Genomic DNA, 14,181 nt, shown 5'->3' on the forward strand with positions numbered 1-14,181 from the left:
TCTCCTTTTCTGATTGATCTTTACAGAAAAACTGTCTAATCTAATTAATCTAATTATATTAAACGATAAAAAATACCAATGTCGCTATCTCTCTCGGATTGCATTCAAAAATCTACTCATCGGAATAGTATTTGATTAACCAATCGGAAGCAATGGTTTCTTTGCTCTGATTAGCCAATCAAATACTGATATCCAATAGAAAGTGTTGATTTTAACCAACTACATTTTTGTTTCTAAAAAATAATCCTTTTATAGTGAATATAATCCTTTTATAGTGATATCTAGAATCTGTGTTGGCACCTTTACATTAGACAGTGATTGGCTATTCTGACAATCCTCGATTCTCGCGTTATTCATGCTGGTTCATGTTGGTTTGCGCTGCATGGTAAGGGCGGCAAATCGTTTGCATTCGGGAGAAAAACGCGGCAAGTTGAGGAAGGTGCGAAGCAGATGTTGTTTCTACCGAAAAAAACTTGGATGATTTAATCCCCGGAATCTGAGAACGTTGTGAATCGTAAACTTCGACGACGCTGATTCAATCTCGGTAAAATAATACAATTGACACTCCTGACCGACATGGAAACGGTCGAGGACGGCGAACAGCCGAATGTTCTTCGGGAGATAGCGAGCGATGAGGAACTGGAACAGATCCCGAAGGAGCTCGCGAAAAAGATTCATGCGCATTTTAATGCGAAGTTCGATGAATTTATAACCGCCAAGGCCGTTTTCGAGACCAGTAGGAAGACCTTAGGTAAGCTGGACGCCGGTCATGGAATTTGCATTCGAATGAATATTCACATGACATACTTATTTTATTTACATTATTTCTAAGAACCGTATTTTGAAAATGCGCTTTTCATTATTCGTCATTTAAATCTTTTATAATTTACATATTCACTTTTCTTCAAAATTTCAATGTAAGCTTTAATGTAGGCTTAAATGTAAGAAGTATAATAAAATGTAACCAAATAAAATTTTAAAATTCTTTTATGAATAAACACTGTAGTAAGCTATAATTATATGATATGTTGACACACAGAACAAAATTTAGAGAAGACACAAAAGGAACTCGCGGAGCAAAAATTGGATCTCGACGAATGTAGGGGAAAATTGGAAATATCTGAACAGAATAATGCAGAGCTATCTAACAACCTTGAGGAAGTGAAGAATGAAGTACATAGATTACAAGAATCTGTTAAACGGTAACTTATATGTATATATATATTTTAAAATGTATATATATATTAATAACTATCTTTACTACTCTAAAAAGTAAATATAATATTAATATAAATAATAAAATCATATATTTATACTTATATAAAAAAACTTAGTGCTTGCTCTTAATATAATTTTAATTATATTTAATAATCTTTTGTAATATTTTTTATATAATTGAATTATAGATTGGAAAAGGAAAATGGTGAACTACGGAGGCAGAGGGATACACTTACAGATGAGACAAATGCATTACAACTGCAAGTTGAGAGGCGGGACACTGAGATTGAAAGGATGCGTGTTGAATTGTCTTCTTTGAGCTCTCAGCTTCAAGCTGCCATTGCAGCCAAGTGCCAAACTCTAACTGAGACAGAGGAAATTCGTAGTCGAGAAATGACTTTAGATTTTAAGTAAGTTAATTAAAAAAAAAATATTTCTTTTATATATATGTAGAAATTTGGTAACATATATTATTAACTTGATTTTTATAGGGAGAAACGACTAGAGCAAGAACGAGCACTTCTTTCCCAGCAAATGGCAAGTCTTGAAGAAGAATTGGCTAAAAGGACCTCTGAATTACAAGCAGCAAGATCTGAAGCTTCTAGCAGAGCTCTCTTAATTGATACCAAACTGTCTCAACGTGAAGAAGAGCTACGAATAGCTAATGAAGCCAATTCTCAATTGCGAGAATCGGTTTCTTCTCTTCAAAAACAATGTGATGAACTAGCTCAGAAATTGGAACAGCAGCGTGCTCATGAAATCGCCATAAATGATTCTTACCAGAAAGAAATCAGTGCACAGAAAAATCTAGCTAGTTTATATGAATCTATGAAGGATGATGCCAATGCTAAGGCTGAGGCAATTTCCAATGCAGCAAGCGAGCTACAGAAACTTGTGGATAGTACTGCAGAGGAGTACGGAACATTGGAAACAAAGTACAATCAATTGATGCTTCAGCATAAACAAGATATTGATGACAAAGAACAGAGTATTCAGGATCTAACGAAGGAACTTGAACATGCTAATGAACTATTAAAGAATATCCAACAGGGTGAGTTATATATTTTTCTATTTGTCATGTATCAATTCTGATTGTTAGTTTATGTTTATTAGATTATTATATTTTTAGTTTATTATATTTTTTATATTATTATATTATTAGTTTATTATATTTTTTAATTATACACATTTCTTATATCTTAGGATTGGATATATCTTATTAACCTTTAATAATATTTATATGAACTTTTTGATTTTATAGAGAAATTAGACCAAGCTGTAGAACAATTGGCACCTACAGCAGCAATAACAAGTCGAGTGTTACGAAAGGGCCTAAGTCTCACACAGATTTATACTCAGTTAGTTGAAGCCACGAATGAATTGGCCTTGGAACGAGAAGATAATGAACGATTGAAATCACAAATGGACTTGATTCTTCGCGAATTAGAGCAAAAAGCACCGTTATTGCAACAACAGCGCCAAGATTATGAGACTGCTATGTCAAATGTGGCAACACTAACTTCTAGACTGGACGAACTTCTTGCAGAAAATCAACGTCTTCACGAAAGTTCTGATGAAGCTAATCGTCTTGCAAAACATCATACTACAGAAAATCAAAAATTGAAGACTGAACTTGCGGATCTGGCCAGACAAGTGAGTTATACACAATTTTATATTTTTTGTATATTATTATATATTAAATAGGGAAATTTCAAAAATTATAAATTTAAGTTATCTATCTTGACACATGTTTATATCAACTTGCATTCTTGCAGGTATGTTATCTTCTCAAAGAGGTCCAAGAAAGCCGCTCCGGTACCCGTGTGGAAACTAGAGATTTGTCTTCTTCCATGGATACGGATGATATCTTGTCATCACAAATTATTAGCAAGAAGTTAGTGACTTTCAAAGATATTGAGGAACTGCAAGAAAATAATCAAAAACTTTTAGCGGTTGTTCGCGCATTATCATCTAGACAAGAAGAGATTGAACGGGCTACCGACGAGATAAATTCGGGCGAGATGAAGGAGAAGTTAGAGCGTTATATGGAACAGCTGGCAGACATGCAGGCTGCACAGGAGAGACATTCAAAGATGGTGGATGGTCTCTTGAAGCAGAGAGATACATACAAGAACATGTACCAACAGATATTGAAAAATTCTAATGAGAAAAAGGAAACAGAGAAAGATGTTGAAGAACATAAATCGAATGAAGAACCGAAGACGACAAAGGATAATGAAGAAAAGGAGGAATGGTCTAGGAAATTAAAAGAAGCTGAAGACAAGTTTAAACAAGTTTCTGATGAGTACGAGATATATCGAAAGGAGCGGACTGCGCATGAAAAGATGTTGAGCGAGGAAGTAGAAAGGCTTAGGAAAGAAGCAGAGGCAAATTCAGCAAGATGTTGTAGATTGAGGGCACAATTAGACTCGGCGAACGAAAGGTTTACGTTGTTGCAGGGCAATGTTGCTTCTTATAAGTCCCAGATCAAGACCCTCGAAGAGAAATGTACCAATTACAACGTCACTATCGGTAAACACGAGCAAAGTATTATGATTCTAAAAGACGAGACGCTTGCCGCTCAGACTCGCTTAGCCCGAGCTGAAGTTCAATTGGAGAACCTTCGTCAGGAACGACAACTCTTGAAAGACTCTGAAGGACGTCTCCTAAAGGAACGAGAAGTTTATCAAAGAGAAAGACAGACGCAATCTTTACTTAGAGCAGACATGGAATCTATTAAGGCTAGTTTGGAGCGAGTCCAGGCTGAAGGACATCTTAGAGCCGAGCAGAGACTTGACGATGCCAACAGAGAATGTGCTGCTCTTCGGCGTCGTCTTCAAGAGGAGCAAGATCGCTTCAGAGAGTTGGCAAGCCATTTGGAGAGACAACTGGCGACTGTGCAGGAGAGATTAAAGGAAGAACGTGAATTAAATGAGAGACTTAAAGCTGAATTGGAGCAAGCAAGAGAGGCTGAGGCCCAAAGCAGCCAAAAGATTGATGAACTAAACAACAAATTGAGGCAGGCAGCTGCCCATTCCATTTCTAAACCCTTGACAGGGGATGAAAATCTTATAAAAAGGGTTAAGGAACTGGAAATGCAAGTGAGCACTTATCAGAATGAAGCAAAGTCACTCTCCGAACATCTGAAAGCAGCCAGACAGCAGAATCAACAATACTGTGACATAGCCGAGAGTGCTGAAACGCAGCTGAGAGAATTGACAGCTGAATATAATAAGTGTAAAGAGGAATTAGAGAACGCTTTAAAAGAATCACGCGTGGAAATTATTTCATTACAGAAGAGAGTAAAGGAACTGAGTGATGAATTGGCGAAAATGTCAAATGGCAGACAAGAAACTAATTCAGAATTGAGAGATAGATTGGCTGAGGCAGAGAGAAAAGTCGAGGAATTGGATGAGTTGAAAGGTGAATTAGAATTGTTGAAGAGCGATTTAAAATCTATGTCTATCACAGCTAAAGAGGCAGAAGAGAAGTACACTAGAGAGATGATGCAGCATTCGTCCGATTTGCAGGCAAGTATAGCAATAAAAAAAATTAATTGATTTTTACACAAATTTAGAAATTATTAATTTACATAATTGTTTTTTTTTGTTTTTTTTTTTTTTAGATTTTAGCCAAGCTGAAAGAAGAAGCTCAGCATGTTCAACAGAAACTTAGCATTTTAACTCAAGAGCGAAACGCAGCAGTGGAAGCTTTGGAAATCGAGAAATTAGCTTCCAAAGAAAGAGAACAGAAGTATGTGAACGAGATCGAGGAAACACAAAAGAGGATTGTAGATTTAGATGCGCAAAACGTGCTTTTGCATAATCAAATTCAGGAATTGGGCGACCGGGTTGCCGTCATGCAGAGTCAGCAGACCAAGATAAGTGGAGGGGATAGTCCTGATACTAGTTTTGAAGCTCTGAATAAAAGTTTCAGTTCTTTAGAGGAAGATTCTAACTCAGTTGAACAGTTGTTGAGAGTTATGAAATATTTAAGAAGAGAGAAAGATTTGGCTTTAGCCAAATCCGATGTTCTTAAAGCAGAAAATCTCAGAATGAAATCACAGATCGAGGTAGCAGAGAAGCGACTGAAAGAAACCGAGATCTTACTAAATTCTGAACGAGAGAAATCTGAAATTGATGTGATGACCACATCCAAGCATGCAGAATTGCTGCGCAAGGTGGAGACTTTGAATGCCATTACAGATTCTAACCGAATCCTCAGAGAAGAAAGAGATCATCTAAGCGCAAAAGTTAACGAACTTTCAGCCAAAGTGAATGCTCTATCAGAAGAAGTAGTACCTCTTCGAGATACATCCAGAAACTTGGCAGCCAAAACTGAAGCTCTGATCGAAGAGAACAACAGCTTGAAGGGCGAAGCAACTAGATGGAGGCAAAGAGCAAACACATTATTAGAGAAGGCAAATAAGGCCAGTCCTGAAGACTGGCGACGGCTTCAGACCGAAAGGGAGAACTTGAGTAAGTTGCTAACATCAGAAAGGGAGATTCATGCAAAGAGAAATGAGGAATTTAATCAAGTGAAAACGGAAAAAACAAAACTCGAAGAACAAATGGCAGAATTACAAAGACAGATACAGACGCAAGATGAACAAATGTCACGAGTATCAGAAGAGGCCCGCAAACTGGGCCAAGATCTCAACGAGGCATTAGCTGATTCCTCTTCAAAAGCAAAAGACTTGGCTTCCCTTAGAAAAGAACTAGGCGACAAGGAAGCAGTTCTTAACGACATCAGAAATAAAGAAATTCAGATCCGCAAAATAGCCAAAAAATACAAAACACAATTCGAAGAGCTAGCGAGAACCGTGGAGGAAGAAAAGAACCGCAATGAAGAAGCCAGGAATGAAGAAACTTCCAGCGCAACTGTCCAAGATCGCGAAGCTCAATTGAGAGAAGAGGGACGTCAGGAATTCCGTCAGGCAAACGCCGAACTCGTAACGAAGGTAGATGATTTAACTCGCCAAATGACAACGGCTCAAAGCGAGGCCGAGAATCTGAGAAAGGAGATTGAAGCTATGAATCGCAATAGTGTGGAGAAAGAGGAGAGAGCAAAACAAGTTCTTAAAGGAGCTAGAACGAAAATCATGCAACTGACTGAGTCGAAGAAGATTTGCGAAAAAGAATTATTAGACTTAAGATCTAGGATAGAATCTGGAGGAGGCAGCGCAGGAGTTCAAGGAGATCATTCTGATACGGAGCATGATGCGCGATTAGTGGCGTTAAAATCGCAGATGGAGGGCCGCATCTCCAGATTGGAGCATGAAAAGTTAGAAGTGCAAGCGGAGAAAGAGGCGCTGTTGCAGAGAGTTGCTCAGCTGCAGAGACAGCTGTCGGGAATAAGCGGGGTGAGTGCAACTACGGAACCGCCCACGGCGAACATTAAGCCGATGTCAGCAAGGGCCGAGACGCCTTTGGCGAGTATCAGACCGATGAGCGTCGTGCAATCGAGAACGGCGGCCGTGTTGCCGACCACGGCTAGTGCGCCAGTTATGGTCGCACCGCATCAAATGCAGCAACAACAACAACAAGTAGTGCATACCACGGAGACGAGCTCGCCGACTAGTAGTTTAACCGACTTCCAGCCAGCAAGCACCAGCAGTTCTTCGCAGAGCGCGCAAACCAGTAATCTTCGTCAATTAGTGGTGCAACCGCAATTAAGTGAATCGGCTGAATCCACACAGAGAGAAGACCCGGAAAGTGCAGAGACGCTCAACATGCAGCCGCAGCAGCAACAATGTCAACAACAACAGCAGCAGCAAACAGTAGCATTGGTAAGCCCCAGAGTGGAGCAACAACAGCAGCAGCAGCAAGTTGCTATCAGCGACCAACAGCAAACTGTGGCGAGCAGTTCCACGCAGTCGGTTAGTACGTCCCAAGCTTCCTCGGGACTAAAGAGACCCCGGGCTTTGGACTCGACCGCTTCTGGCTCCGGGATAGCCGAAGAGGTGGATCATGGACGTCAGGAGCAGGTGCAGAGCCCAAAAACCAAGAGGAGTAGACAGGACATTAGCGCGACTGCGAGTGCCAGCGCTTCAGAAGTGGAATATCAGGTAAGAACAGTACAACAGAGAGATAAAAGATTTGTATACCTGTGTGCATACAAATCAATTTTTTTAACGTTTTAACGTTTTATATTGATATTATTAGGTGCCTACATCCAGCCAGAGGGATCAAGATGAAGAAGTTGAAGAAGGCTGTGTAGTTGTAGTAGATTGTGATGAAGGTGAAGGTGGAGGCAACCATCAGGCCCAAGAAGAAGAGGAATTCGAAAATGATCCATACGAGGAAATGGAAGAGGAAGAGGAGATGCCTTATGAAGTTGAAGTTGAGGTAGAACGGGATAATAATGAGGTGGAGATTATCATGGAGGAAGATTCTAGAACTAGCGTCGAAGTTCCTAGACAAGGTCAAGCATCCATCCCTACTAATCAGCAGCAATCTGAAGCCATTAGTAGCGCTGGACCGACTGGGGAGCCACCGACATCCTTCACGGCAAGAGCTAGAGGAATCGCGCCTATGCCGAGACAACAGCAACAGCAACATCTTCTTCTGGTTGATATTTAAAACATTTATAATCTAGTTAACATTTATAGTTTAAGACATTATAAATAATTATTATAATATCTATTTTTTTTTGAAATTGAAATTTTTTAATTTATGAAAAAAAAAAAATTATTTTATGCACATGTATATCTTATATTGTCGTTTTTTTCTTCTAAAAGCCACAACCAGGATACGAAGATGGCGGCGATGATTGCATCGTTCCTAGTACACCAACTCTTTTTGTTCCTCGACGCGACGGCTTCGGGGAAGCTGTGAGTTCTCCACAAGTACCTCAGGGACGTTTCACTTTTGGAGATCATTCAACACCTACAACAGCCTCCTCAACACCGTCCTTAACAACATCCACAGGCTCTATTACTAGAACTATATTTGGTTCTTCCAGTTCTACAGTAGCTCAAGTTGTTCAAGAAAGCATGGACGATAGTAGGATAGACTTGACACAGCTGGAGGATGGTGGAACTGGTCGCAGCGTTCCTACAACACCTCTTCAGGTTTCTCCGGCTGCGGATTTACCACCTTCAGTAAGGCAATCTTTTTTATTATAATTTTTTATACAAATAAAATATTAATGCTATTAATGATTATGATATTTTCATTTAATTCCTATCTTGAATAGACTAGTAGTGGCCAATCTGAGGAACAAGAAACCACTGTAACGCCCGTTTCCGCAACGGCCACTTCCGACAATGTTGAAGAACCTGGCATTCCTAACATTCGCATTGTCGGTACCGATGATCAACAACGCGGTTCAACTGAAGCCTCAGAATCTAGCGCAACTCCGAGCGAAGGTATCACGTCAAATTCATCGAAAGATTTATTCTAAAAAACAATATTAAGAATGATTATTAGAGATCGGATGAATAAATTTCGTAACGCCGTTCATACTTAGCAGAAAATTATGATTATATACTGCTAGTTATGCGTTACATCCACATTAATCTTATCGTTTTTCTTTTTTTCTCTTTTCTTTACAGGAGTGAGTTCGGAGGGTGAAAAGCGACCGGAAGAGCCGATGGCCTTGGCAACTGGCGAGGACGATACCGTGGACACGGTGGAAGTGACAGAAGAAGCGGGAAGCGAACTTGTTGAAGACGAAGTCGAAGAAGAGAGTCGCGAAGCAGAGGCTTCGCCATCCAGTAACACTCGTCAAAGGACAATGGCGGCCAGCCTAGCAACCACGGGTGATCCTAATGGTGCTAGAGGAATGACGGTCAGAAGATCACCGAGATCGACCTTTAGAGTAGCGAGGGGCGCAAGGCCTACACCGATTGTGTGGGGAGATAGCCAATCGGGTAGAGGTGAGTGGAGAGAATTAGCGGCTATTAAATTTTTATTCTATTTGTAAATAGAAATTTATATCATTTTTTTCTCTCATTAATTTTATTAATTGTATTAATTTTTTATATAAAGAATATGAATTCTTTTTTTATTAATTAAAAAAAAAAATACATCTAATTTACTATTCATGCACATGATTAATGAATTATGGTTATGTGAGAATAATTACGCGTGCATGTGTACATGTAAAATGTAACATCTCATTGTCTCTGATAAAAATAGATTTTGCAATAAAATATATTGTGTATTCTATTTTTACATTATCGGGATATTTTTTGTGCGACAAATGTTAAAATTTGTAATATTATTTTTGAAGGACAACCTGTAATGCGAGGACATGCTAATAGAGGAGCCGGCAATGAGGGGGGACGAGGGCGAGGAACACGAGGCCGACGAATGCGCTCGAAATATCCTTACACCCGATACTCGTAATATCGCACATCGACTTCTGGGTCTTGTAAGTCTTTTATTCGTCAGACATTCTGTGCGTAGTTTATACTGTCGATTTATTGTATGTTAAGCAAGTAAAGATAACTCAGTAAGTAAATCGATTAATTCATTCTTGTATAATAAAAACTTTGATATTTTCTGGGTTTTTTTAAGAATAATGTGCAGGCCAATTATGTGTAGGAATGTTTATACTATATTTTTATTCAATTTTTTTTATAATAGGTTGTTTATTTGAAGATAAACCGAAAGAATTTTTTCACAAAGTTATAGGATTTTGATTACAGTTTTTTTACTTTGAAATCCTACAACAAATTATAGTAATTTTTTTATAGATTTAAGGAAAATGGAGAATTAAATTTTGTACTTCTCCGAGTGAATTTTTTGTTGAAAAAAAAAAAATAAATAAAAATAAAAATATTCACTTCCATTTCATTTAAACAAACATATGTAAAATTTAAAGACATATATGTAAAATATAGATTATCTTTTCTAGCCGATAATATGATATTGAAAATATTTTTTCATATACATGCTTATTCGGGCTAGCACTTAATTGTGTATATGAGTTAGCGATTTTTTTTTTTTTTTTTTTTTTTTTCTTTTTCAACGAAACTAACTTTGCGGAACAGGTGTCCGTGAGAGTCGGCGTTAATATAGTAACTCCTGATTGGGCATCAACCCAGTTCTATTCACACATCTGTGTGCTAAATCGAGAATTCACATTGTTATACTATTTTCGTTCTGCAGATGGTTAGGCAGATAAACGATTTATATATATAGCTATTAATAAAATTATAATCATAAATATTAACAATAATATTAGTTGTTCGAGAAATTTTATTTCTAATTGAACACCTTTTTTGAAGAATTATGTTAAGGAAACTTATTAGGATTTTTTAAAAAGGAAATTAAAAATAAATAAAATATAGAGAAATAAGTTGCATGAATTGATATAAAAATAGCCAAAATTGCAATTTATTTTTATGAACATTTTTATCGCATCGATTCGCATAAATTAATCGACATATATATATATATATATATATATATATATATATATATATATATAAATTAGTATAAAAATTAAATAATTGAATAATATATATTATCTGCTAATTAGATATATTACAGGAATACTGTTCAATCCTTTTGACGTGTTGATTTATATCACATCTCGTCTCGCTTATCATTATTTATTCTAAAATTGAAAAATAATTTGTTTAATAAATTAATTATCTTACAAAAAAATAAAAGCTTATCAAAATTATGTTAAATTTAAAACTAATATTAAAATACTGTTTTTTGGATTAATTGTATAAAATTCTTTCTAATTTTGGCCACGGTAATCGCCGAGTTAATTGCTTCGTAAAAAATCGCTTATAACTAAAAAAAAGTCTTATTTTTGTATCTGAAAGATACGGTGCAATTTACATATAAACGCAGTACGTTATTTTCGCGTCTGAACTTTGTTTTACTAAGCATATACACTGTGCCTAACGCGCGAACGGAATCGCAATTTTACATCGTGAAGTTATATTTAGCGTTAAACATAGCTGTCAGTTCCGCAATGTTATTAGTTTCATATAAATATCATATCGAAATAGAGTGCGGAACTTGTGAGAGAAGTAGACTGGTGCCTTATTTTGCATATACTTATCCAATGAAAGACTCTCGCTTTTATCTTATCAAGTATCCTAATTTTTATATTTTTAAATTGATATTTAATCTTTTCAAAGTATTCTTAAATACTTATAACATATTTGTTCTAAATCATAATAACTTTTATGATTTATTTATTAAATATCCTAGGAAAAGGCCTTCATATCTTCGCCGGTCGTATTTTGCCCGATTCTTACAGCTGTAGTATAAATTTAATCTTTGATATTCAAATCTGCTAAATAATATTTGTCAACTAATTTCACTTTTTATTGTTGTTCGTCCTTTATCGTAGTCATAGCCATAATGGAGATTAAATTCAAATGAGTATTAATAAAAGAAGCTTTAAAAAACTTATTTCAATCTAATCTGTCTCAGTCTCAATTATGATCATAATTATATTTATTTATTTAATATTTGTTTAGCACTTTATTTTATTTTTTCACACTATAGCACTGTTCAGGTTCAAATATTTTTTTATAAACAGATCACTAGTATCGATGCATTTCTAAATCCATTCTTTCTAACTAACTAAAATGATTCAATCTTAATCAATCTTAAAAAATTTTAACTCCAGTCTCTTTGTCTTGATTAACTGTTTCAATTAACACTGAAAATGTTATTCTTTTTGTATCATTACTATGTCTAACAGAAAAATGCAAGATAATCGGTCAATTACTGGACAATTACAGTCTTCCATTCTGCTCCATAATACTGAATGAATGGATTTGATGAACTTCTCAAAGGATTTGTATATCAGGTAGTTGAATGTCTGTCCTGAGTCTTTCAGTGGCGTTACTGATCTCGCAACTACACCTGCCGTGTTGCTCGACTCTAATCCATGTCCTTCTTGTACTATTTGTCAGCAGGCTCCAAACCTCGACCTCCATCTCCTCATAATAGATCGATGTCTGCACCGGCGTGCAACTAAGATCAGGGCTGACGCAGCAACCAGAGTGACTGTCGCATCTCTTTAACACGATGTATACCGGCTGATTTGCGCTCTCGCTTGGATGCATACTCTGTACCAGGTCTCTCAGATTATAGGCTCTCGACTGGGGTTCTCTGCAAAGGAACTTCTTAGTGGCCTCCATCGCGCGCGACAGATGGATTCTCCTCGACACTCGATGATGGTGACCGCCGTGATGAGTCGCTAAAACAGCCATCATCTGATCCACCGTTGTCAGGATCAAAATTAAGAGTCTTAGAAGCGATTTCTTCATTGATCTGCTTTTCATAATTGTTTCACTTGAATCCTTTTAATTCAATAACGAAATTGCGCGGACATAAAGCCTATACTTTTCGCACTGATTCAATCACTGATTAGAGATCAATGATTTCTGGCTGCGAGAAATCGATCGTATTGGACTTATAAAAATCGTGTTTCATTGAATATCTGACTCGAAAACTGCCTCATGTTATTGCTCATTGGAAAACTAAGGATCTGCAGGACAAATGAAAAGTTTTTCTTTTTGTCGCTTTTTTAAAGATAAAAAATTTTTTCTCTTCTCTCTTTCTCCACTTCACGAACCTCGTGTACAACTTTCTCAGACAAGAAAATGTGTATTGACACAGTGAACTTGATGTATTTCTTGATGAAGTACTCTTCTTTTTTTGAAAAGTTAATACACGATAGACTCACGTGGCGGTACCGATAAATTTTTAATTTTTGGCCGGAAATAGCTCGATGAATGAGCGAGAAGCTACAGACACCAAGTATCGGTCGACTGAGATTTTCCCACTGGCATACGTGTATTTATATATGGAAGAGCTTGCACACGCATGCCTCACACGAGAGCACGCGTAAAGTCCGGATCGTGTCTGCCTTCCGCGATGATTCCGCTTTATTGTGCAACCGTTGTTCGCGCTTAATGCACGACCGCATCGTTGCTGTTTAACCCCTTGCACTTAGAATATGTAATTATCGTAGCTGATAATCGAATTGTCAAGTATCACTATACTATACGATATTAATGCTATTGATACAATGAATGATGCTATTTAATAAAGACAAATAATAATAATAAAATTGATAAAATCTATTTCTTTTATCTTGTAAAAAATAAAAGGCATAGCTCGTTTTACTATGTGTTAATCTCATCGCGAACATTAGGATGTAGATACTGCCAGAAGAATAAGCGCGATATCATTGTAATTTCTTAATTCATAGATTCTTTCCTTGCGAATAACATAAGTCTATAAGAAAGATGCAAATTTTAATTCGCACATTGGTAAAACTTGAAAAATTTAAATATAAAGTTTTCTTTGTCTTTTCTCATTTTCCAGCATTTATAGATTTAGGAATTAAAATCTTTATGCATCTTATATTTATCGAGATTAATTACAAGTTACTCGTTATACGAGGAAAATATAAATTTCTTGGAAAATCAGGACTCGATAATACTATTTTGTATATTTCGACAGGTGAATAACCAAATGCAATCAGCTCGATCACGTTTATCTTCCTAGTATCAATTAAATTGATTTGTATATTGAAGCGTGATGCATTTGCATTTCAAAGATTTTTTTTGCAACTATATTGACGATTACGATGACTATCAACGTGTAATTAAATAATCATTAGCAACTAGCAAAACGGCTTTCATTTATTAGAATATGTAAGCATGCATGGTTGAAATATTAAGATAAAATTAAAACGTCTTTAAATTCTGAAGACTTTAAATTCAAAAAGACTGTTTTATGACGCCTTTGTGATTTATGTCCCGATTTATGACATGCTGTCAAGGCATTGTCTTATCGGCATCTTATTTTAAATCAGTTTTACATAAATTTAGACTTACTTGGTATTATACATTACATATACAATCTGATATAAGTATTTTTACAAAATAAATAAAATGAGGTTTAAATTATTCTGTATCTGTAACGGAGTCCTTAATCTTCGAATTTATTTCAGAATAAAGTAAGGAATCTTTTC

General features: G+C 36.4%; 2 protein-coding genes across 2 annotated transcripts; one reads left to right on the forward strand and one right to left on the reverse strand.

Moving 5' to 3' along the window:
* The first annotated feature begins 364 nt into the window (after positions 1–364).
* On the forward strand, positions 365–10,002 carry LOC126856505 (nucleoprotein TPR-like). The gene is made up of 12 exons (XM_050605048.1): positions 365–751; positions 1,040–1,202; positions 1,407–1,628; positions 1,710–2,269; positions 2,480–2,871; positions 2,994–4,748; positions 4,844–7,285; positions 7,383–7,787; positions 7,958–8,320; positions 8,416–8,587; positions 8,774–9,097; positions 9,454–10,002. The coding sequence occupies exons 1-12, from the start codon at positions 577–579 to the stop codon at positions 9,567–9,569; spliced, it is 7,089 nt and encodes a 2,362-aa protein (XP_050461005.1). The 5' UTR covers positions 365–576; the 3' UTR covers positions 9,570–10,002.
* Positions 10,003–10,670: 668 nt separating this feature from the next.
* Positions 10,671–14,181, reverse strand: LOC126856530 (uncharacterized). The gene has a single exon (XM_050605105.1). It carries the CDS (start codon positions 12,479–12,481, stop codon positions 11,984–11,986), a length of 498 nt encoding a protein of 165 aa, XP_050461062.1. The 5' UTR covers positions 12,482–14,181; the 3' UTR covers positions 10,671–11,983.

This window comes from Cataglyphis hispanica, chromosome 19 (genome assembly GCF_021464435.1).
Source record: "Cataglyphis hispanica isolate Lineage 1 chromosome 19, ULB_Chis1_1.0, whole genome shotgun sequence".
Classification (NCBI taxonomy): Eukaryota; Metazoa; Arthropoda; class Insecta; order Hymenoptera; family Formicidae; genus Cataglyphis; species Cataglyphis hispanica.